The sequence below is a fragment of the Pseudophryne corroboree genome, chromosome 3 (assembly GCF_028390025.1).
Source record: "Pseudophryne corroboree isolate aPseCor3 chromosome 3, aPseCor3.hap2, whole genome shotgun sequence".
Taxonomy (NCBI): domain Eukaryota; kingdom Metazoa; phylum Chordata; class Amphibia; order Anura; family Myobatrachidae; genus Pseudophryne; species Pseudophryne corroboree.
Genome location: NC_086446.1, coordinates 448477556 through 448499795, shown reverse-complemented (window position 1 = coordinate 448499795; position 22240 = coordinate 448477556). Strand labels below are relative to the sequence as shown.

General features: G+C 46.5%; 1 protein-coding gene across 2 annotated transcripts in view; it reads right to left on the bottom strand.

The window, feature by feature from the left end:
* Positions 1–478: 478 nt before the first annotated feature.
* CCNDBP1 (cyclin D1 binding protein 1) overlaps positions 479–22240 on the bottom strand; it is a 99332-nt gene continuing 77570 nt past the window's right edge. The window contains exons 5-11 of one of the 2 annotated variants that reach the window (XM_063960524.1): positions 21779–21875; positions 21632–21705; positions 21069–21145; positions 20399–20661; positions 2830–2890; positions 2129–2175; positions 479–1461 (exon numbers count right to left, since the gene is read on the bottom strand). In XM_063960524.1, the coding sequence (XP_063816594.1) occupies positions 1353–1461; positions 2129–2175; positions 2830–2890; positions 20399–20661; positions 21069–21145; positions 21632–21705; positions 21779–21875 (728 nt within the window). In that variant the 3' untranslated portion in view covers positions 479–1352. The remainder of the gene's footprint in view (positions 1462–2128; positions 2176–2829; positions 2891–20398; positions 20662–21068; positions 21146–21631; positions 21706–21778; positions 21876–22240) is intronic. The other variant, XM_063960525.1, reaches the window with a different exon arrangement.

Below are 22240 nucleotides of genomic sequence, written 5' to 3'. Positions count from 1 at the left end.
AGTGATGCTCTGTGCGACTAGACATGCTTCTTTAGAAACCTTTAAGGGGGGTACACACGGAGCGATAATCTAAGCAATCTGACTAGATTGTTTAGATTTTTAGCAAGATCGCTCCGTGGGTACCCCTAACAGCGACAGCGATGCGTAGCCCCGCGCATCGCTATCGCTGCTGCTAGATTGGCCTGCATGCAGGCCAATCTAGCGGGTCGCTCACTTCACCCGCTGGGTTAAGTGAGCGGCCCCCCCGTCTCCCCCCGCACGCTCAGCACAGATCGCGCTGTGCTGAGCGCCGGGAGAGATGTGTGCTGAGCGGTTCGCTCAGCACACATCTCTCCAGCATCGGCCCGTGAGTACTGGCCTTTAGTTCAAAAGACAATCATACAATCAGAACATCTAAACTGTGCTTTCATTTAAACGGTATGGCCGGTGTATGTTAATGATGATTGATTCGGTAGGAAGGGACAAAAGAGATAGTGTCTACATTATGAAAACTCAGATAAGAGCCCAGTTTTATTATTTGCAAAGCGCATCTCTTACTCGGAGGATGCAGAAAAACTCAAGCAGCAGGTCATAGAAGAGAGACAATAATAATCCTTCATCGTCCCATTAATAGCAGTGTTACAGAAGTCCCAGCGATCCACCCAGCCAGGTTCAGCCTTTCAGCTTGGAGAATATGAATAGCACTTGTTATCAGAAGGCTTAAAGTAGCTCTAGGGACTACTGTACTGTACTGTATGTACGTTGTGTATTGCTGTTATAGCAATCACTTTGAACAGCTGGGCTGCCATAGAAAGAACCCCCTGATCCACCAATTAAAGGGGTGGGTGCAATAAAAAAATTTGTAAAGCGGATAGTTCCTTTCAGGATAATAACCTAATTCACGGTAATGTCAATATACTGCAAAGCAGAATACAATACACACAAAAAACATCAGGAGATAAATGCGTTCATTTTTACACAACATGGAGGCGTGTCTGCTTTCTGTATCACTGCATTCCAGGCACATTTATCATATGTGCCCACGCAGGCTGCTGTGTCCCATCTCCAGCAGCTGCTGCCAGAGCCGTCTGTTCAGCAGGAGATAACTGAAGCACCAATGAGAAGAGAAAACTAATCTTCTGAACTGGTGGAAAACATTTTGATCAGTTGTCACATTTCTTCATGTTGTAAGTCAGTAAGTACAGACCACATTTACCATCATATACCCAACATAGGCTCCATTCCGCTGCCACAAAGTGCCCGTAGACTTGACTTGTCCTTACATATGAAGCCGATCTTAAGTACAGGGCACAATGAAATGTGCTGCAGTTGCCAGGACTAGCGCAATATAGGTAAAGCCTGGTGTTAAATTATCAAAGCGCTTCCTGGGTCAAGTTTTTCACTTTGTCCATATTATGGGTAATGGCAGTATGGAGGAACTGGACCCAACCGGATTCGGCATCAGGGCAAACATGGCTGGCACTGGAAGACAAACATTGTGCAGTGAAACAGAGTGGTCTATCTAATAATAAAAATAAATATATTGTCCACATTACATACCCACTTCCCGGCCCTCCCTCTGTATTAAATTGCTTTTTTAGCATTTTGTTTAGCTCATTTCCCATTAACCATCGCTCTCTACAGTCTATTTCCGTCCTTTCTTCATCATTACCTTATATTAAATAACCACTTATTTATATAAGGGTCTATTCAATAACTATCGGATCCGACCATTCAGTATTCAATTTGCGGCTATTTTCGCCTACTTTGGTCCAGTTTTCGACATGCCAAACTGACTTTTTTTAAAGTTGAATTGGCATTATCGAAAAAAGGCCAAAAACCTGTTGAAAACACCTGCAAATTCGACAAAGTACGTGTATTGGCAGCGAATCCGCCGATACACATACTTTTCGACAGTGTCATTTTTTTTCCTGACAGTCGGAAAAATGGCACTGTCATTGAATAGGTTGAATGCAAATTCAACCTAAAACTGTCGAAAAGTGACGGTTTTTCCGACTGTCGGAAAAAAGCGGCACGAACTGAATAGACCCCATAGTAGCACAACAATCAGGCATACTGAACAACAGCTCCCTGGCAGGCAAATGAAGTGTGACCTACAGTATTTAATATGGATGCTATATACACAAACCTTGTGATCTCCAGCACTTTCTTCAGCACAGAGGATAACTTTGCAGCCTGAAAAAATGGAAGCAGAATATATTCAGGTAATCAGATATATGAGAAAAATGAGGATATTGCAGTTTCCAAAAAATTGAGAATGCCATTGGTTTCTGGTTTTTTTCTTGCCAAACAGGAAAAGAAAATAGATAGATGTTACAAGAAATAATCAGATATCTGATAGGAAGGAAAAAAAATCAGAGGCGAAAGTGTGGGAGGCAAATGCAGGAATCGGAGGCAAGTGAGGGAGGCAAATGCAGGAATCGGAGGCGAGTGAGGGAGGCAAATGCAGGAATCAGAGGCAAGTGTGAAAGGCAAATGCAGGTATCAGAGGTGAGTGATGAGGGCAAATGCAGGAATCAGAGGCAGGTGCCAAGAAACAGATGTAGAGAGAGTTGGAGGAGAGTACAAGAATCAGAGGTGGAAGCATGGGAATCAAGTGCAAAAATGGGGAGGTGAGACTGTGGGAGGCAAGTGCAGGAATTAGAGGAGAAAGCAGGAATCAGCGGCAAGAGCATGAGAGGTGTGTACAGGCATTATAGGTGAGAGATTGGGGCACGAGTGCAGGAATCAGAAACCAGAGTGGGGGAGGAGAGTATAGGAGCAACAGTTGAAAACATTGGACGTAAATGAAAAAAAAAAAAAAAAAATACTACAAATAAAGATACATACATTAAGACGTACAGCAACATGATTCATCGGAGGGTACATGCTCAGGGCCAGTTCGTCCACACTAATAATAAAAAAACAAAGAATAGGCTCTGCATAATGAGGGAACAGTGCATTATAACATTCCGGATTAAACACTACCATATTATCAGCTTGATCCAGCGATGTTATTTGTATAACTTTACAATGTGAATCTAACAAAATACAGTTTAGTACACTAAAGGGATAATTACACTCTCTGGGTCAAACTGTCCTGCTGAATGTGGACCGCTTTCTTCAACCTTGTGTCTCTCTGTTGAGGTCACATGTACGTGACACCACACAGTTTTCTCTAGAGTACATAAGGGATATTGGGGAATCTAGTACGATGAGGTATAGACGGGGTCCAAAGGAGCCAGTGCACTTTAAATTTCTTCAACTGGGTGTGCTGGCTCCTCCCCTCTATGCCCCCTCCCACAGGCAGTTTAGAAAAAAAAAAAGTGCCCTCAAGATAGGATGCATATCTCTGCACCTCCAGAGAGTTTTCTTCAAGTTATTTCTGTTTGTTATTTTCGGTATGCTGTCTGGGCAACAGCATACCTGCACCGTGGGAGTTAGTGGGGGCGGTCACCGGCCTTCCGAGGTGCAGAGCCGCTTCCCCGGTGCAGGACCACCGTCACAAGGGGGGAGGGGTGTACCGCTAAGATCCCCCATGTGGAACTGGCACAGAAACGCTTGACTAGCACTTGTATGTCTTGAGCTAAAAAGGAGACTTTGCCAGTATAATATATTAGTGTAACTCCGCCACCATTGGAGGGGGCGGAGCTACATCAGAGCTGGACCTGAGGCGTTTTGGTGCCTTCCTCTTCTTACTGCAGCCATCCACAGCGCACACAGCGCTTCCTGCCTCACAAGACACGCTGGAAAACTGGTGCAGGATGTAGCAAAGGGGGAGAGCCGCATGTGTACACTATCTGGATCCTATTTAGGACAGAAATTGTTAGTGTTTACTGTACTATAGGGAGCTGACAGCCTCACTGGGGCTGTGCAGCTCAGGGTGTGCTGGTGTCATTCTCTCTCTGTGTCTCCTCTCACATACAGTAGGGCAGGCTTGCAATATCACTGTCTGTGTGTATGTATGTTATTGTGCTTACTGTGAAACATGGGTAAACAAAAACTGTGCAGCATGTCACACCAGATTCTCTCCATTATCTACCGATTCTGTTTCATGTGAACAATGCAATCAATCTTCACAAATCAGTGAACGGGCTGGGGGAGAGGGTCCAGAGCCCCACTGGTTAGGGTCTCTTAAAACTATGATGTCAGATAGGTCATCCCAGCTCACTGCTAATGTGCAGAAGACTCAGCTACTACAAGCGGTTGCAGATTTAGCCGCTAGGGCAGATGCACAGCCCCCCCCCTCCTCTCATGCAGGTCCACAGAAACGTGGGTTACCCGCTCTACTCTCGGATACAGATGATGATATACAGGAGGATGGGGATGACCTGGATCCCGTTAGTCGGGATCCCGATTCTGCTCAGGGTATTGAATCCCTAATTCTGGCTATACGGGACGTGTTAAAGCTCCATCTAGAGGACGCTGCGTCACAACTGTCATTTTTCTTTGTAAAAAACAAGCCTACCTGTCACTTTCCCTGACTCTACAGAGTTGGATGACTTATTCAAACAGACCTGGAAAAGACAAAAAATTCCAAGTGTCCAAAAAGTTTTTGCGCACTTTCCCATTTGCTCCTGAAGGTCGAAAATTTTGGGAGGAACCCCCCCCTGGGGTGGATGCATCCGTCTGTCGCCTGTCTAAAAAGGCGGTGCTGTCTGCCCCGGGATCCTTTACCATGAAGGATCCTAGGGATAGGAAGATAGAGACTACCCTAAAGTCTATATACACAGCAGCTGGTATATCACAAAGGCCGGTCATTGCGGGTTGCTGGATGACCCATACCATTCATTCCTGGGCCACTCAAATTCAGATTGGGGGGGGGGGGGGGTGTCTCTCGGGGAATATGCCCCTAGTTACTATGGTAACCCTCCTAAAACACATTCAGGACACTACACATGTCCTCTGTGGTTCACTCAAGGAGATGGCGAACATTAATGCTCGGACCTCTGCCATGGCAGTGTCGGCGTGCAGGGCCTTGTGGTTGCTTCAGTGGATAGCGGACGCAGGATCCAAATGTAGTGTGGAATTCCTCCCCTTTTCTGGGGAATGGCTCTTTGGGGTTGAATTGGATACCTGGATTCCAAAGTTATGGCTGGAAAATCCACGTTTCTCCCCTTCTATCCACCGGTTCTGCGTCTTATAAGGCCTCAGCATGACTGCGCCCACCCACCCCGAGGGGACTTCGAGGTGGGAGCTCGACTGCGTCACTTCAGCCACGTCTGGGAGACTTCCTGCAAGGACACCTGGATCAGAGATCTCATTTCTCAGGGCACAAGCTGGAGTTCGACAGTACTCCTCCCCAATGATTTTTCAAGCTTACCAGCTTTGGAGGATATGCAAGTTACGTTGCAACAGGCCATCCAAAAGTTGGTCAAGTCCCACGTCATTGTTCCAGTACCAATACCGCAACGCGGCAAAGGTTTTCACTCAAACCTGTTTGTGGTGCCGAAACCAGTCGGTTCGGTCAGTCCCATTTTGAATCGAAAATCCTTGAATCCTTATTTGAAGGTGTTCAAGTTCAAGATGGAATCCCCCGAGAGCAGTGATTGCGGGCCTGGAAGAACAGGAATTTATGGTCTCCTTGGACATCAAGGACGCCTACCTCCATATTCCAATTTGGCCGCCTCATAAGGCGTACCTGCGGTTTGCCCTTCTGGACAATCACTTCCAATTCCAGGCACTGCCCTTCGGCCTGTCCACAGCCCCGAAGGTATTCACAAAGGTGATGGCGGAGATGATGTTCCAACTCTGGGTACAGGGGGTCAATGTTGTCCTTTATCTGGACGATCTTCTGATAAAAGCACTATCCAAGGAGCTTTTGTTGCTCCATATCGACCACCCTATCCATCTTCTGTCAGACCATGGGTGGATCCTCAACTTATAGAAGTCCCACCTGGAGCCAACTCAGAGGCTCCTGTTCCTGGGAACATTGCTGGATACTGTGGCCCTTAAGGTGTTTCTACCAGAGGACAAGGCAAAAACACTTCAGGAGATGGTCCACATGGTGCTCCGACCTACTGGAGCGTCGGTCCATCTTTGCATACGATTGTTGGGAAAATAGGATTTTGGTACTTACCAGGTAAATCCTTTACTTTGAATCCATAGGGGGCACTGGAGTACTCTTGGGATATGGACGGCTTCCACAGGAAGTAGGCACTGAATAAATTAATTTTGGAACTATACCTCCCATCCATATCCCTGAGTACCTCAGTGTTTTTTACTGAGCCGAACAGGAGCGATAGAGAGGTTGACAATGGAGCATTACATATAACATAACGGACAACAATAAAGTTGCCCCAACATTACTGACAACTAACCAGTTGACACCATAACTTGTTAATCTGAACCAGTCGGTGAAAGTGTGTTACCATAAGATCTATTGAACCTACCCCAAACCAGGTAAACTGCTCTGGGTGGGCATCCAGTGCCCCCTATGGATTCAAAGAAAAAAGGATTTACCTGGTAAGTACCAAAATCCTATTTCCTTTTTCATCCACTAGGGGTCACTGGAGTACTCTTGGGACGTACCAAAGTTTCCCCCCCGTGGGCGGGAGAGCTGTTTGGCACCTGTAACACTAGGCGGCCAAAGCTAGATGCTGATGCCGCAAACGTATCAAACTTGTAGAGGCGCACAAACGTGTGCACCGAAGACCATGTAGCCGCCCGGCAAAGCTGTGTCGTAGAAGCTCCACGACTCGCTGACCATGATGTTCCCACAGCACGTGTGGAATGAGCTGTTATTGATGTAGGCGGCTGTAACCTAGCATGAAGGTAAGCCTGACGTATGGTCACTTTAATCCAACTGGATAAGGTCTGCCTAGAAGCTGGCCAACCCATCTTGGCAGCATCATAGAGAGCAAACAACGTATCCGTCTTACGAACGGTCGACGTTCGGGATACATAAATGCGTAATGCGTGTACCACATCCAACCTACCAGAGTCTCCTGTTAACATAGGAACTACTATTGGTTGATTGATGTGAAAAGATGACACTACCTTTGGTAGAAAAGCGGAATTCGCCCGGAATTCCGCTCTGTCATCATGAAACACTAAATACGGTGGTTTGCACGACAAAGCACCCAATCTGAAACACGCCTTGCTGACGCTAAGGCTAAAAGAAACATTATTTTCCCAAGTGAGAAATTTAATATCCACTTGTTGTAAGGGTTCATAATAAAAAGACTAAGAAATCTAAAAACCAGATTCAAGTCTTATGGCGCAGTAGGTAGAGTGAATGGAGGCTGAACTCTGAGGACACCCTGCATAAAAGGTGTGAACCGACGGCAATAGGGCCAATCTACTATGAAAATAAATGGACAACGCAGATATCCGCACTTTTAGTGTGGATAAACTCAGACCTCTATCTAACCTAGGCACGCCAAATTCTGTAATAATGAGCTGCCGTAAACGGCTTCCTAGCTCGTAACATGGTTGGAATACCTGATTCTGGAATGCCCTCTCTTCTTAAGAGGGCTGTCTCAACAGCCACCCCGTCAAACGCGGCCGCGCTAAATCGGGTAAAAGGAACGGACCCTGCTGTAACAGGTCAGAACGTAGTGGGAGCGGCCAAAGACCGACTGCGAGTAGACCGCAGAAATCCGAGAACCAAGCTCTCCGAGGCCAAAGAGGCGCCACTAGTATAACTGTGACGGACTCTCCTTTGATCCGTTTTAGCCACAGAGGGAGCAGCAGAAACGGTGGAAATAGATACGCGAGACTGTATGGCCACGCGATTGTGAGAGCATCCACCGCCACTGCCTTTGGATCTCTCGTTCTGGACACGACCTAGGGCGTTTGATGATTGTGGCGAGATGCCATCAGGTCCACCTGCGGGTAACTCCACTTCTGGACCAGCATGTGAAATACTTCTGGATTTAATGCCCATTCTCCTGGATGAAAATTCAGACGGCTGAGATAATCCGCCTCCCAGTTGTCCACTCCCGGAATGACTACTGCCGACAATATCATTTGGTGATACTCGGCCCAATAGAGGATTCAAGCTACAGATGTGACCACTTACATCTTTGCTTTTTTTTTTTTTTTACAAATTTGGCACAACATGCAAAACACAGCTAAACTGTTTTTCATGAGAAGTGAGTGGATGAATTTTAAAATGTTTGTTTGCCATAAAAGAATATGTATAAAGTAACATATTAAGGAAGCAAATTAAGAAAAAAAAACACAAGACATGACTAAATCTCTGAGTATATAGCATGCAAAACCGTGCCATACATGACGGGACACAGCAAAGATGCACGTGGACACATCTGTACTTCCCGCATTGCCATACGGCTTTTCGTTCCTCCTTGTTTGTTGATGTATGCGACTGCTGTCGCATTGTCTGACTGCACCTGAACAGCCTGAGCCTGCAGCCTGTGCACTGCTTGTCGTAGCGCATTGTAAATTGCCCGGAGTTCCAGGACATTTATAGACAGCAATCTTTCGTGATCCGCCCAGAGACCCTGGAGCTGATAATTTTGAACTACAGCTCCCCAACCTCTGAGACTTGCGTCTGCCGTGAGAATTATCCAATTCCAGGCACCGAACCGTTTCCCTGCGGTTAGATTCTGTACTTTGAGCCACCAGAGTAGAGACTCTCTGGCCCTTGGAGACAACCTCACTTCTGCAGTAAATCTGCAGATGCGAGCCCGACCACTGTGCGAACACATCCAATTGAAAAGGACGTGAGTGAAGTCCTCCGAACTGAAGCGCTTCGAAAGCTGCCACCAATGTCTAATAGGCGAATGCACAAGTGAACCGAGACTGTGCGTGGCTTGAGCACTAATTGTACCAGATGACGAATGACCTGTACTTTCTGTTCGGGTATGTAAATTCTTTGATTTACCATATTGAGAATCATACCTAGGAATTGAAGTCGTTGAGACGGAATCATTCAGGAATTCGCATAGACAATGGTAGGAAATCAGATTTTCCTCCCCACTTGGTCTGTGATCTATCTCGTTTGGAATCCGACTCCGCCTGTTAGGAACGTAGCCAAAGTGGACGTTATGCGCTACTAGCGAAGCTGAAAACGCAAGAACCAATTGCCAACGTCCAAAGAAGCTGTAGGCAGCAAGAAGTGTAAGGTGGTCTTTATTTAGGGCAAACCTGAACTGGAATGCCCTGCCACTACAGCCTTGTTACCTCAAACCCTTACCAAAGCAGGGCGAAGCAACAGCCCTACTGCTGTGTAGGGTATACTCCGATATGTAGTAAAACACCCAATAAATGCAATTGTCTCTGATTGGAAATTGTTCAGCCTTCGCTGAGAACCTGACGTACTGGCCTGGTGCTATGAGGGCTGGCGGCAAATCGACCGCAACAATGTAACTGAAACTGTCTGTGCAGTCTTTACGCAAAGTACTAACCACTATACGATCACGGCAACTTAAACGAGCCAGGTAGGAGACGAACCTACAATCTTGTTATGCATAGTCAGATTGCGCCACTGGCCCAGATTCGTATTTGTCCGACACACTGTGTGACCGACTTTGCAGCGAAGCTGCTTGTTTGATTATGCATAAATGCATATAGCAGAGGATAGTTTCAATCTGCCTACCTCTGGGTTATGGGCCCAGCATGCTTCCATTGCAGTACTCTGCTGCACGAGTGCAAGAGATCATGTACTCCAACCAGTAAGTACACCACGGAAGTAACGTGTGTATAAACCTGCATTACCGTGCATGTGGTTACCAGCAATAGTGAATCTTCCTGTAGAGTCATGCTGTACAAAAACAATTAATAAATTAAACTCCTAACAACACCCCGCTCCTCCAGAGTCTAAGTGTTGTAGGGCAGCAACTTCCGAGAAAGAACCAGGAAGTAACATTAAAAGAAAAAGTTGTCCTACCATGGTTTTTTTTTTAAACACCTGTTAAACCAGGATCTGAACCAGTGTCATGCAAACACAATGTTCACTGTGGCCGGAAAGCCTAACCACTTGGCTACAGAGCCACCTGTAAAAACAATAAGCAAAGCTGCTGCGGTGTGGCCATGTTTGCAGTGCTCAACAGATACTGTTAATAAGCACCGAGTGCTGACCAATTATTCTTGCTTACTGCAAAATAGACTTTTAATGTCAGCATATTATAATAAGAATTTACTTACCGATAATTCTATTTCTCATAGTCCGTAGTGGATGCTGGGGACTCCGAAAGGACCATGGGGAATAGCGGCTCCGCAGGAGACTGGGCACAAAGTAAAAGCTTTAGGACTAGCTGGTGTGCACTGGCTCCTCCCCCTATGACCCTCCTCCAAGCCTCAGTTAGGATACTGTGCCCGGACGAGCGTACACAATAAGGAAGGATTTTGAATCACGGGTAAGACTCATACCAGCCACACCAATCACACCGTACAACTTGTGATCTGAACCCAGTTAACAGCATGATAACAGAAGGAGCCTCTGAAAAGATGGCTCACAACAACAATAACCCGATTTTTGTAACAATAACTATGTACAAGTAATGCAGACAATCCGCACTTGGGATGGGCGCCCAGCATCCACTACGGACTATGAGAAATAGAATTATCGGTAAGTAAATTCTTATTTTCTCTAACGTCCTAGTGGATGCTGGGGACTCCGAAAGGACCATGGGGATTATACCAAAGCTCCCAAACGGGCGGGAGAGTGCGGATGACTCTGCAGCACCGAATGAGAGAACTCCAGGTCCTCCTCAGCCAGGGTATCAAATTTGTAGAATTTAGCAAACGTGTTTGCCCCTGACCAAGTAGCTGCTCGGCAAAGTTGTAAAGCCGAGACCCCTCGGGCAGCCGCCCAAGATGAGCCCACTTTCCGTGTGGAATGGGCTTTTACAGATTTTGGCTGTGGCAGGCCTGCCACAGAATGTGCAAGCTGAATTGTACTACAAATCCAACGAGCAATCGTCTGCTTAGAAGCAGGAGCACCCAGCTTGTTGGGTGCATACAGGATAAACAGCGAGTCAGATTTTCTGACTCCAGCCGTCCTGGAAACATATATTTTCAGGGCCCTGACTACGTCCAGCAACTTGGAATCCTCCAAGTCCCTAGTAGCCGCAGGCACCACAATAGGTTGGTTTAAGTGAAATGCTGAAACCACCTTAGGGAGAAATTGAGGACGAGTCCTCAATTCTGCCCTGTCCGTATGAAAAATTAGGTAAGGGCTTTTATAGGATAAAGCCGCCAATTCTGATACACGCCTGGCTGAAGCCAGGGCTAACAGCATTACCACTTTCCATGTGAGATATTTCAAGTCCACAGTGGTGAGTGGTTCAAACCAATGTGATTTTAGGAATCCCAACACTACATTGAGATCCCAAGGTGCCACTGGAGGCACAAAAGGAGGCTGTATATGCAGTACTCCCTTGACAAACGTCTGAACTTCAGGAACAGAAGCTAGTTCTTTTTGGAAGAATATCGACAGGGCCGAAATTTGAACCTTAATGGACCCTAATTTGAGGCCCATAGACAGTCCTGTTTGCAGGAAATGCAGGAATCGACCCAGTTGAAATTCTTCCGTAGGGGCCTTCCTGGCCTCGCACCACGCAACCTATTTACGCCAAATACGGTGATAATGTTGTACGGTTACATCCTTCCTGGCTTTGATCAGGGTAGGGATGACTTCATCCGGAATGCCTTTTTCCTTCAGGATCCGGCGTTCAACCGCCATGCCGTCAAACGCAGCCGCGGTAAGTCTTGGAACAGACATGGTCCCTGCTGGAGCAGGTCCTGTCTTAGAGGTAGAGGCCACGGGTCTTCCGTGAGCATCTCTTGAATTTCCGGGTACCAAGTCCTTCTTGGCCAATCCGGAGCCACGAGTATAGTCTTTACTCCTCTCCTTCTTATGATTCTCAGTACTTTTGGTATGAGAGGAAGAGGAGGGAACACATACACTGACCGGTACACCCACGGTGTTACCAGAGCGTCCACAGCTATTGCCTGAGGGTCCCTTGACCTGGAGCAATATCTGTCCAGTTTTTTGTTGAGGCGAGACGCCATCATGTCCACCTTTGGTTTTTCCCAACGGCTTACAATCATGTGGAAGACTTCTGGGTGAAGTCCCCACTCCCCCGGGTGAAGATCGTGTCTGCTGAGGAAGTCTGCTTCCCAGTTGTCCACTCCCGGAATGAACACTGCTGACAGTGCTATCACATGATTTTCCGCCCAGCGAAGAATCCTTGCCACTTCCGTCATTGCCCTCCTGCTTCTTGTGCCGCCCTGTCTGTTTACGTGGGCGACTGCCGTGATGTTGTCCGACTGGATCAATACTGGCTGACCCTGAAGCAGAGGCCTTGCCTGACTTAGGGCATTGTAAATGGCCCTTAGTTCCAGGATATTTATGTGAAGTGACGTTTCCATGCTTGACCACAAGCCCTGGAAATTTTTTCCCTGTGTGACTGCTCCCCAGCCTCTCAGGCTGGCATCCGTGGTCACCAGGACCCAATCCTGAATGCCGAATCTGCGGCCCTCTAGGAGATGAGCACTCTGTAACCACCACAGGAGAGACACCCTTGTCCTTGGAGACAGGGTTATCCGCTGATGCATTTGAAGATGCGATACGGACCATTTGTCTAGCAGATCCAACTGAAAAGTTCTTGCGTGGAATCTGCCGAATGGAATCGCTTCGTAAGAAGCCACCATCTTTCCCAGGACCCTTGTGCATTGATGCACTGACACCTGGCCTGGTCTTAGGAGTTTCCCGACTAGGTCGGATAACTCACTGGCTTTCTCTTCCGGGAGAAACACCTTTTTCTGTACTGTGTCCAGAATCATCCCTAGGAACAGCAGACGTGTCGTCGGAATCAGCTGCGATTTTGGAATATTTAGAATCCATCCGTGCTGTCGTAGTACTATTTGAGATAGTGCTACTCCGACCTCTAACTGTTCTCTGGACCGTGCCCTTATCAGGAGATCGTCCAAGTAAGGGATAATTAAGACGCCTTTTCTTCGAAGAAGAATCATCATTTCGGCCATTACCTTGGTAAAGACCCGGGGTGCCGTGGACAATCCAAACGGCAGCGTCTGAAACTGATAGTGACAGTTCTGTACCACAAACCTGAGGTACCCTTGGTGAGAAGGGCAAATTGGGACATGGAGGTAAGCATCCTTGATGTCCAGAGACACCATGTAGTCCCCTTCTTCCAGGTTCGCTATCACTGCTCTGAGTGACTCCATCTTGAACTTGAACCTTTTTATGCAAGTGTTCAAGGCTTTCAGATTTAAAATGGGTCTCACCGAGCCGTCCGGCTTCGGTACCACAAACAGCGTGGAGTAATACCCCTTTCCCTGTTGTAGGAGGGGTACCTTGATTATCACTTGCTGGGAATACAGCTTGTGAATGGCTTCCAATACCGCCTCCCTGTCGGGGGTAGACGTTGGTAAAGCAGACTTCAGGAACCGGCGAGGGGGAGACGTCTCGAATTCCAATTTGTACCCCTGAGATACTACCTGCAGGATCCAGGGGTCCACTTGCGAGTGAGCCCACTGCGCGGTGAAATTCTTGAGACGGGCCCCCACCGTGCCTGAGTCCGCTTGTAAGGCCCCAGCGTCATGCTGAGGACTTGGCAGAAGCGGGGGAGGGCTTCTGTTCGTGGGAAGAAGCTGTCTGTTGCAGTCTTTTTCCCCTTCCTCTGCCCCGGGGCAGATATGAGTGGCCTTTTGCCCGCTTGCCCTTATGGGGACGAAAGGACTGAGCCTGAAAAGACGGTATCTTTTTCTGCTGCGAGGTGACTTGGGGTAAAAAGGTGGATTTCCCAGCCGTTGCCGTGGCCACCAGGTCCGATAGACCGCCCCCAAATAACTCCTCCCCTTTATACGGCAATACTTCCATATGCCGTTTGGAATCCGCATCCCCTGACCACTGTCGCGTCCATAATCCTCTTCTGGCAGAAATGGACATTGCACTTACTCTTGATGCCAGAGTGCAAATGTCTCTCTGTGCATCTCGCATATATAGGAATGCATCCTTTAAATGCTCTATAGTCAATAATATATTGTCCCTGTCCAGGGTATCAATATTTTCAGTCAGGGAATCCGACCAAGCCACCCCAGCACTGCACATCCAGGCTGAGGCGATTGCTGGTCGCAGTATAACACCAGTATGAGTGTATATACTTTTAAGAATATTTTCCAGCCTCCTATCTGCTGGCTCCTTAAGGGCGGCCGTTTCTGGAGACGGTAACGCCACTTGTTTTGATAAGCGTGTGAGCGCCTTATCCACCCTAGGGGGTGTTTCCCAACGAGCCCTAACCTCTGGTGGGAAGGGATATAGTGCCAATAATTTTTTAGAAATTAGCAGTTTTTTGTCGGGGGTAACCCACGCTTCATCACACACTTCATTCAATTCATCTGATTCAGGAAAAACTACGGGTAGTTTTTTCACACCCCACATAATACCCCTTTTTGTGGTACTTGCAGTATCAGAGATGTGCAAAACCTCCTTCATTGCCGTGATCATGTAACGTGTGGCCCTACTGGAAAATACGTTTGTTTCTTCACCGTCGACACTGGAGTCAGTGTCTGTGTCTGGGTCCGTGTCGACCCACTGAGGTAACGGGCGTTTAATAGCCCCTGACGGTGTTTGAGACGCCTGGACAGGCACTAACTGAGCTGCCGGCTGTCTCATGTCGTCAACAGTTTTCTGTAACGTGCCGACACTGTCACGTAATTCCTTAATTACGGCCATCCATTCAGGTGTCGACTCCCTAGGGGGTGACATCACCATTATAGGCAATTGCTCCGCCTCCACATCATTTTCCTCCTCATACATGTCGACACACACGTACCGACACCCAGCACACACACAGGGAATGCTCTGATAGAGGACAGGACCCACTTAGCCCCTTGGGGAGACAGAGGGAGAGTTTGCCAGCACACACCAGAGCGCTATATATGTATAGGGACAACCTTACAATAAGTGTATCCCTTATAGCTGCTTATATCTGTTATTTTGCCAAATAAGTGCCCCCCTCTCTTTTTTACCCTGTTTCTGTAGTTGCAGGATGCAGGGGAGATTCTGGGAGCCTTCCTACCAGCGGAGCTGTGTGGGAAAAATGGCGCTGTGTGCTGAGGAGATAGGCCCCGCCCCCTTCACGGCGGGCTCTTCTCCCGCTTTTTTCTGGAAAACTGGCAGGGGTTAAATACATCCATATAGCCCAGGAGCTATATGTGATGTATTTTTTGCCAAATAAGGTAAATTCATTGCTTCCCAGGGCGCCCCCCCCCAGCGCCCTGCACCCTCAGTGACCGAAGTGTGAAGTGTGCTGAGAGCAATGGCGCACAGCTGCAGTGCTGTGCGCTACCTTATGAAGACAGGAAAGTCTTCTGCCGCCGATTTATGGACCTCTTCTTGCTTCAGCATCTGTAAGGGGGCCGGCGGCGCGGCTCCGGGACCCATCCATGGCTGGGCCTGTGATCGTCCCTCTGGAGCTAATGTCCAGTAGCCTAAGAAGCCCAATCCAGTCTGCACGCAGGTGAGTTCGCTTCTTCTCCCCTTAGTCCCTCGATGCAGTGAGCCTGTTGCCAGCAGGTCTCACTGAAAAATAAAAAACCTATTTAAACTTTTACTCTAAGCAGCTCAGGAGAGCCACCTAGATTGCACCCTTCTCGTTCGGGCACAAAATCTTAACTGAGGCTTGGAGGAGGGTCATAGGGGGAGGAGCCAGTGCACACCAGCTAGTCCTAAAGCTTTTACTTTGTGCCCAGTCTCCTGCGGAGCCGCTATTCCCCATGGTCCTTTCGGAGTCCCCAGCATCCACTAGGACGTTAGAGAAATATATATATATATATATATATATATACACACACATACATACATACAACAATGTATATTCACACATGTTCAGACTTTAATATATATATATATATATATATATATATATATATATATATATATATATATATATATATACATATACACACCCCTATACACATATCCTGATACACAGGTATAATACATTTTTACAAGTCTGAAACTAAATGTGACCTCGCACAGGCTTAAAACCTGAGATGACTGCTGCTTGACCACAGCTTAGTTAATGGGCCCTTCTAGTGGCCGGCGCCGGGAGCGCGCTCTGGAGAGCTATCCTGACTGTAAAACCTATGGTAGGTTTATATTGATAGTGTAAGCCCAAACTGAGCTATTTTTAACAGTTTAAACTAGCCTGTATTAGTATGCAATCTAGTTGGATCACCAGTTTCCCCCAGATGGCAAAACAGTATGCAACCCTGCTTAGCTTCCAAGCTCAGATGAGTTTGGGCGTATCCAGTGTGGTGTGGCTGTAGATTAAAAATACCTACAGCACCTTGTACTTCCAGGTGGCTAATCAGGCCCAACACTGCTTAGCTTCCAAAATCAGATGAGATTGGGCGTATCCAGTGTGGTGTGGCCAAGTGAATTAAGCCAAAGTTGCTGCAGGTGAGACCTGAACTCACACTGCTCCACAGATACTGTTTTATAAGCACCATGTGCTGACCAATTGTTATAACATATCTTACTTTACAACACTGAACAAAGCCAGTATTTGGCTGCCACAACCATGATTCAGATTTGCAGTCTTTAGGATAATATCATTATAAACAGTTATGATATAAATAATTATGTATATCCAAGTTTTAGACATGGCAGGAAAACTGCTTATTAGTAATTGCTGGTGTCTTACTCATGCAGACAGACAATACAAAAAAAACAAACCAAAAATAAAGACAGACAACTTGCACGACTCAGTAAATAGCACTAAGGTGTCTCTATAAATATATATCTGGCCAAGTGCAGTGCACGCCAGCCATATGCCTGCTCCCAAATTCCCCTTAACACCCCTGCGCCTTCAATGGAGGAGAGATGTAACACAGGAAATTCTGGAAATACAACAGGAAACATGGTTAATCTTGTTTTAACAAAGACTTCATAGCCTTTTGTAATACATATGCAGCGCTGCTGTATTCCCTTATCAATAAGAGTTGAATCATGAGATTTTATCCAGTGACCCTGACATTTCTGTGTGCAGGGAACATCACTGTGGCAGCAAAGTTACTCACTAGGCTAAGAAACCTGCCTTTTGACTCTCATTTGTGTGTCCCCCCATGCTCCGTATACCGTTCTCTATACACGGAGCCGGGCTATGGTGGAGAGGGAGTCCGAAGCGGCATCGAGGGCCTGGGCCACACACACACACACACACAGTATCCCACACAGTGGGGCCGCAGCGTGAGCTGACCGCCCCGTTCAACATACCTGGACCCTGTGGTGAGGGCTATGACGGGGCTTCTCTGTAAGTTCCGTCCAGCCTTTACTGCAGGTTTTAGTCCTGCAGGTGGTAGTGAGGGAGCTCTTTTTAGAGAGGTCCGACACCCACAGCTGCTAAAGCAGCCTTCACTTATCCCGGACCCACGCCTATTGGAAGGGGGGAAGGGATGTGGTAAATCGTTGAAAAAAGAAAAAACTTAGAAAAAATCCAATGAAATGTGGACCTCTGTGGCAGCAAAGCCACAAGCCTACTAACTGTGTCGAGCACAGAAAAAACACTGAGGTACTCAGGAATATGGAGGGGAGGTATAGTTCCAAAATTAATTTATTCAGTGCCTACTTCCTGTGGAAGCCGTCCATATCCCAAGAGTACTCCAGTGACCCCTAGTGGATGAAAAAGAAAGATGGTTGCCTCATACGAGGCGATCCAGTATGGGAGGTTCCATGTCAGAACATTTCAGTTGGATCTCCTGAGCAAGTGGTCCGGATCGCATCTACAGATGCACTGGATGATTCGACCGTCACCTCAGGTTAGGCTTTCCCTCCTGTGGTGGCTACAGTCCTCCAATCTCCTGGTAGGTCGGAGTAACATTCTGGAACTTCGGGCAATCTACAAGGCTCTGCTTCAGGCCTCTCCTCTGCTCAAGGGTCACGCGATCCAGGTACAGTCGGACAACGCCACGGCAGTGGCGTATATCTATCGACAAGGAGGGACAAAAAGCAAAGCCTGCATGCGAGAGGTGTCAAAGATGCTCCTCTGGGCGGAAAGAAATGCAAGAGCTCCTGAATTTTAAGCATTGCAGAGCTTTACCCCGGCAGCTAACACCATCTTTAGATGGCATTAACCCATTGTAACCTATAGGCTACACTCCCCTCTACTTACCACTAACACGTGCTGACAGACGTCAACACCTGCACAGCTGGCCGAAACAGAAAGTAAAGCGATTGCGGTTGTTGATCACATGACTTGTACTGATCGCAGGGACAAGCTCCTATGGGAGCCCCTGTAACGGCAACTCAGTAATAATACATTTAAGGGAATAAGGATTCCTATTGCTGCAATAAGAAATCAGAGGCTGGCCGTATCTAGAAATAAATATGCCCGTTAGTGATACTACTTGACAGAAAGCGGAGTAACAGCACACTGTGCCAGCAGCAGCAATGGCAAAAATCCTAACATGCACATCTCGCAAAAACAGTATTATCACTGTATAACTAATTAAAATACATTTAATATAGGGTACCATTTGGAGCACTTCACTGTAAAAAATAAAATAAACTATTGAAACTTGGGGGAGGGGGGGGGTTAAAAGGCAGATAACCTTCTAAGTAAAAGGAATGGAAGGGTTAAAGTTTAATAAAGAAAAGTTCTCGCTGTTGGCATAGATACGGATTATCTGTGTTGGATGAGCTTTGCAGAGCCTCACTACATTTATGTGCCTTTTCAAGTCATAAAGAATTTATTTGTGTTCCCCCATGAAGTTAAATTGGAATCTGGTGATTAGTGAACACAATTAGGTACAGTAGGCTCAAGAGTTGGAAGGTAACAGGAACACACAATTGTCCTTTTGTACAAGTGATAAGATAAGGGTAAGTCCCAACTGGAAAGGAGAGGGACTGAAAGATACCTTTATGTGCACGAAGAAATAATTTTTCATGTATTACAACATTGTGACCTGTGATATGCAGCAAACCGTAAAGATATCTTTACATACAGTACCAAGAAATTGTAATGTGAGTGTAAGCATTTGGGAGCAATGAAAGAGGATCTCTGTATACAAAGAGAGCCAACATAATGCAGCAATACACCACGCATTGGACTGGACATTTATTGCATTCTCCAGCTATTTACTATTGCTGTTCCATATTCAGATTGTCCGATTTTGATGGATGGAGTATTTAAAGCTATAATGGTGCTCCATTAATAGATTACCCCAATTCCCAATTTTTGTAGTTAACATTTACAGGATGGTGACCCTCAAGGGGGTGTGGCTAAGGAAGGCTGCTTCATTCATTGCGCCATTTTGTTTAGTCTCTATTTTTTTCTTGCACAATTAGAATGCAGAAAAAGCTTAACTTGATGAACTGCTGTCTTTTTTCTTCAACCTTCCTATCTACTGCATTACAGGTTTTATTTGTCATACTGTATGTGGTTTTACAGAGACACAGCACAGCACACATAAAACTCAGGGCAACACTATTGTAAGCCAAATATTAATAGGTGAAGGCAGATGGGATGAGATTGTGTTACTGATATGAGGAACAAGTATTGCAACTATGGGGTGTATTCAATAACTGCCGGAAGCTGCCGTCTTGTCGGAAAGACGGCAGCTTCCGACAGAAATAGGTCGGAAGGGGTTCCGACCTATTCAATAGGGGCTGATTTTTATCCGATAAGTCGGGAATTCCCGACTTGTCGAACAACGCGTGGATAGGCGAAATAGCCACCGATCCACGTGCTTCTGCCAGAAATGGGTTTTGGCACCCTATCCGACAAACTCAATCCGATTTGAAAACAAGTCGGATTGAGGTGAGGAGACAAGTGGTGCTGCAGGCGGCTGGGGGAGCTGAGATCGACGGCCGGCGGGGGGAGCTGGCTGCGGGGGGACACGTCTGCAGTGGCGGGGGGAGGCGCTGCAGGGAGAGAGGTGCCTGGCCAGGGGCCTGCTTACCTCCGCAGCCGTCCTGCTCACGCCCGCTGCCATCTGCACCCCTGCCCGCTGCTGTCAGCGCATCCGCAGCCGCTGACAGCAGCGGCAGGACAGGAACTTCTGCACGGCCAAATCCGACAGTCGGATTTGGCCCTCCATTGAATGGGGTTGTCGGATCCGTTCCGACAACTGCATGTTGGAATGGATCTGACTCTTATTGAATATACTCCTAAAAATGCCAATAACTTAGATATTTATTTCTGCTGTAAGCTTTCCAAATAAATCCATACATACTGTAAAGTATATACATACATGCATGATATACATATATCAGGTAAGTCCCACCTCCACATATGATGTTCCTTAATTAATTTGATATTTTGGGTAACTATTATAATGTAATAATGCAAAAATGCACATGAAAAGCCCATAACACACTGTAAGGATGTTTCATATTGCTCTACTGTGTGTTATGAGCTTTTCATTTGCATAGCTTGTGAATTTATCATTAAAAAAAAATTAAAAAAAATCAGACTTATTATACCTGGGGCTGACTTCCTGTGTAATATCGGCCAGGTCATCTAGCTGTGCCACTTGCTCTGCTGTCTCCACCTTCCCATGAGCCTTCATGGTCCCTAGAACCTTCTTCAGACAGGCTTTTGAAGCCTTCATGAGGCCCAAGCAGGGAGCTATAAGCCTGTGATCTGCCTCTGACCAGTATGTATCCTGGTTTCCACGAGCACCAATTTCATCATCATCATCATCTTCTAGGATGTCACTGAAAGGATCCTCTCCTCCTGACACAGCCTGCCAAGTTATAGGAAAACACAATATTGTAGTCACACAAAAAATAAAAAACAAATCAAAGAGAAAAAAAATGATGTTCTTAAACAATAATTATATTCTAACTAAAAATTATATGACCTTTATTTTCTGGCTCATATTGTAGTTTGGTAACATAACACATGAAAGACAAGTGGAACCAGGGGCGCATCAAGAGAAGGCCGTCCGTGGGCAGTCTCCGTCCAGGCCCCTCCTCTTTACAAGGCAGAGCAATAGACTCTGGGCACTAGGGTCACTAGTAGACCCTAATGCTGCTCCAGAGTCTACTGCACATGCACAGGCCTCCTGGAAAATGGAGTGGTGGCCATTTTTGGGGAGACTCCCTGCATTTAAGCTTCATTTATAAAGGAAGGGAGAGAAAAATACAGTACCTGTTCCATCTCTTCTAAGGCATCCTTGACAACACCCAGATATCCCGATATGATCAACATTACTGCTGCATGGTTGTCTGTGAAGGTAGGACATTCAGATTTCACTGCATAAACTGGAAAAAAAATGCTACATTTCTCCATGTTATTTAGTCATACCTCTACAGAGGTGACGGCTGCCCTGGATTTACAAATGTTGCATTCTATCAGAAATATGTAAGCACCTCAATGGGTGGAGAGAGTAAGGACAAGTAATGGGATGAGGACATTTCCTGGGACAATATGATAAATCAGGAAGTGGGTTATATTATGGAAGCAGATTAAGGGCGCTATTTTACAAATGTGATGATAGTAAAGCGTTTAAGTCTCCTATCGCTCCAATTTAAGCAACGCTCATGTCCCCGGCGATGCTGGCCTGGCAGTGGTAAGACTGTATTTACTGCTGTGCCAGGTCAGTGTGGAGGCAAATGCACGTGTGACCTGGCTTGCCAACTAATGAATGTGCAGTGGATGAGAAAATAAAACAAAATATATATAAAATAAGATGGAAACTTGCAAATATTTACCTTTAGGAATATGTGCAAACTGGTCACAAGCCTCCCACACACTGCCTGTGGATACCAGCTGTGCCTGTGACAGACTATAAGGACACAATGCATGAGAACCACTCTGTCTATGTACATTAGTCTCTATTCTAGTAAGCCTGGAAATACCTCTGTATACGTGAGCTCAGTATGACTTCCAGCAGCTGCATGGTGCCCTCTATAACATCTGCTACTGCCTCTCGCACCGTCTTACGTAGAGTGGTACCTAGATACAAGGAAAGGTATACGTTGCAGTGTGGTATTTGATGACTGTATTTTTGCTGTGCACAACACAATGAGCACTACTATAGGTACCCAAACACACTGCAATTCTGCTGCTAATTAGACAATTGTAGACCCAACTTGCATTTTTGCTACAGTCTACAGTCACATATTTGGGATTATAATTCAGGTTTTCAATACGTGAAGATGAGGACCATAGAATAGCATTACAAAAGACATTGGCCCTCATTCCGAGTTGTTCGCTCGCTAGCTGTTTTTAGCAACAGTGCAAACGCTAAGCCGCCGCCCTCTGGGAGTGTATCTTAGTTTAGCAGAAGTGCGAACGAAAGGATCACAGCACTGCTACAA